The 3,308-nt window shown below is 41.2% G+C and overlaps 1 protein-coding gene across 1 annotated transcript in view; it reads right to left on the reverse strand.

Annotated features, from left to right (window-relative positions):
* Nucleotides 1–3,212, reverse strand: part of PARPBP (PARP1 binding protein) — a 41,200-nt gene extending 37,988 nt beyond the window's left edge. Inside the window, exons 1-2 of the mRNA XM_027881129.1 lie at nt 3,185–3,212; nt 1,736–1,888 (exon numbers count right to left, since the gene is read on the reverse strand). Of these exons, the coding sequence (XP_027736930.1) occupies nt 1,736–1,885 (150 nt within the window). The 5' untranslated portion in view covers nt 1,886–1,888; nt 3,185–3,212. The remainder of the gene's footprint in view (nt 1–1,735; nt 1,889–3,184) is intronic.
* Nucleotides 3,213–3,308: the final 96 nt, after the last annotated feature.

A 3,308-nucleotide genomic window follows, 5' to 3' on the forward strand; every position in this document is an offset into this window, starting at 1 on the left:
GCGTTCCTAGATTTTAGATCTATACTAACAAATCTAGGTAAAAGATATTTCTCCATAGACCTTATGCTACTTGTCTTTATGCCATAGGGCCACGACTGTGGTATAAAATGATGTATTTTCAGAGGAATTCAAAGCATTAGAAGGGAGGAATCTTCACGGGAGGAAAACGAAATAGTTGAATAAACCAGTTACCTCTGGTAGAAGGGAAAAACTTACTGTAAGTTGTTAGGAAACAAGGAGCAACAAACCATAAAAATATCATCTTTTTCATGTCTGTAATTTTTGGCATCCAACAGAACACACTTTAGTTGTCAGACCTGGCCTTGGAAAAGTGTTTGTAGCTTTCCCTTAGAATCACAACAAACATGACAAACAGTGATTGCCTCCAAAGAAATTAGTTTTCCAGGAGTTCATTTTGATGCATGCTAATCTTCTGATTTTACCTACACAGGTATTGTGAGGACATCAGGCTCCTGCTTGGAATATATTACATTTTATGGAGTACAGATGTAGAATCTTGGGATTCTAATATTTTTGCTGTGGCATCTATTACATTGGGGATGAATTGTCTAGTTTATACTTAATGTTTAGATAAGAGATACTCCCAGTCTGCACATTTTAGACTACAAAGTTTTTTCTGGTGATGAACTCAGTTACACTAAAAAGTGGTTCTGGAAATATTTAATCGGAGATATAATCTTCCAGTACAAGTGGCAATTTTTTAAATAATATGTTGCAACCAGGAATGCACAGACTGAAGCAGGTTTTCTGTTTGTTTGGTTTTCTTATTGGTTTGGAGATTTGACTTTGGTGTGGTTTTGTCATTTGTGCTGTGTTTGTTGATTTGGTATGTTTGCTTTGGTTTTTCAGAGTAGAGATTTGTACTCCATGTTTGATTTACTTCGCAACATTTGGGTAAGTTTTCTAACAACGGACTTAGTTTTTCATCAGTAATTAGGTTCATTGACCCAAAAAGATATCTTTAGCTTATGAAAATGACTACTGCAATAGTTCTTATTAGATGAAACTCATGCAAAGGCCTAATTGTATGTTGCAGATGACTGCTACCACCCAACTGTCCTGCTTTGACAAGCCATAGCGCTTCTTTCAGAAACACCTTGGGGTTACACCTCCTCTTCATCATTTGACAGACACCTCTAGCACAAACGGAAAGAAAGCCATATAATTCCTGTGGGTACTGGGTGCACACTCACAACTTACATGTCCATACAGCTCTTCATCTGATGAGTGGCAGGAAAAACAGCAGCTAAGAATGGACTTAGCAAGTACAACTCGTACAGATTACACCAAATTAGCTTTATACTGATATTCTTCTCATGTCATTCCAAAGAATTTTTGGAGCACTTGGGAAAAAAAATGTATCCCAAATGCCATAGTTCTGCCATTCTGATCTACAGCACAGAAGAAACATTTGATGGAAATAAGAAGCAGCTACAGCAAAAATATACTAATATTTAATATTAAACTTTGGAGCTCAAATATACACTTAAAGCATTTCCATCCTCCCATCTGTCTTGCAGTTCTTTTTTCTAAGCTCTGATTCAATAATCATATCAATTTAAGTGCCTTGCTTCTTCTGATCCTCAGATGCACCCTGTTTTAACAAACAGCAATGAAGTGACCAAAACTGCCATTTCGTGTTGGTGCCTAAGCAACAAGTGAACCAAGTTTGAGATAAACTAAGTACCAAGAACATACTGAAAAGAATGCTAACCTGTTTATTGACTTCAGCCATGGATAGCTGCAATGCCATCAGCATGCAGTCTGCTCCACATACCGTAGTCCTTTCAGAGTTTGAAAATAAACACCATTGTCTCCTGAAACACTTGACCAAGTTTAAAATTTCTTGCTGGAAAGTAATCATTGTCTAGAGTAGAAAACAGAGATAATCAAGAGAAAAATTAACATAACTAAGCAAAAGCATACACATGCCTTCACCTTCCAATAAGCTGTGCAGCTCCTCTTGTATCTTCTTAAAGACCAAGTTCCTTCAATAAACTCTTCCTACTAAACTAGACTTGCCTCACTGTGACAAAGGAACTGTGAAGATACGGGGTTAAAAGTATGTCATGCCTTCATGAAATCCCTTATTTTCCTTGTACGTTATACCAACATAAAAGAATGTTATCATAAATATGACAGTCTTTTTGTCTCCAAAAGCAGCCTAGGACTGTCTTCTGTAGTTTCTGCATTCACCCTACATTCAGATCAGGGTACATGAGGATGCTTTAAACCTGGAGAAAAGATACTTAGTATTTCCAAGACTTACTAACAAAGACAACTCTAAATACTTTTGTTACCTGTGCAGGGGAGATTTTGTTTGTTTGTGGGGTTGTTTGTTTGGGTTTTGTTTGGTTTAGTTTTTGGTTTTGTTTTTTAGTTCTGTAAGTCATTATTTCCTCTATTTCCTTTTACAATAGTTGGACTTCATGCTTTGGTTTTTATCACCCTTTTTATTCTTGTATTTGTCAAGACATAGGTACTAGACACGGTAGTAAAAATTTGCTTTTAAACTTGTTCTCTTCTGAAACAAAGTTCCCCAATACCACAGTGACCGTAAAGGAGTAATACTCATACTGCTTACTTCCAGAACACAAAACCAACTGTTTGCTTTATTTCACCTAGCTAAGGCAGAGCCCACACTTGCGTTTGTTTTTTTTGGTGATGGGCACGACTAGGAAAAGGGATGAAGCATGTGCGAGGAACAGGGAAAGCAGGAGACATCAGGCAACAACCGAGACTGCAACAGCAACTACACCTTCTCACTCTCCAAAACGACTGAAGACGACAACCTACTTTATTGTTTTTACGCTGACATGAAGTCGCACGGGGGCCACAGAGTTCTGAAACAGCGGGGCAGCTGCCAGTCAGCGTGGGACACATTAAAACCTCTCCAGAGGCTTTTCCCTTTCCCCCTGCTCCGAGAGGTTTCCAAGGGAAAACACCTCTCACTCCGAGTTAACTCCCGGGGAAATACCCCGAACAAGCCAAAAACCCTGCGGAGCAAACCCTAATCCCTGAGAGCCGGCACTGGCATCGTTAATACAGCTCCCGCTGCGGCCGCCCCGGGGAGCCCCTTCCCCTTTCCCTTTCCCTTTCCCTTTCCCACGGTCCCACCCCGGGAACAGCCGCGACCCCCGCGCCGCTCCCGGAGAGCCTTTACCCCCGAGCCCGGGCCGGCCGGGGCGCTCCCGTTCCTCCAGTGGTTCTTCCTGCGGGGAAAATCCGGGCGTGCCGGAGCGCCGCGGGCTCCGTTCAAATGTGCCGCGCTGCCCAATGGGCGCGGG

This window comes from Empidonax traillii, unplaced genomic scaffold (genome assembly GCF_003031625.1).
Source record: "Empidonax traillii isolate 1590-97213 ecotype Southwest subspecies unplaced genomic scaffold, ASM303162v1 scaffold84:size2688230, whole genome shotgun sequence".
In the NCBI taxonomy this organism is placed as follows: domain Eukaryota; kingdom Metazoa; phylum Chordata; class Aves; order Passeriformes; family Tyrannidae; genus Empidonax; species Empidonax traillii.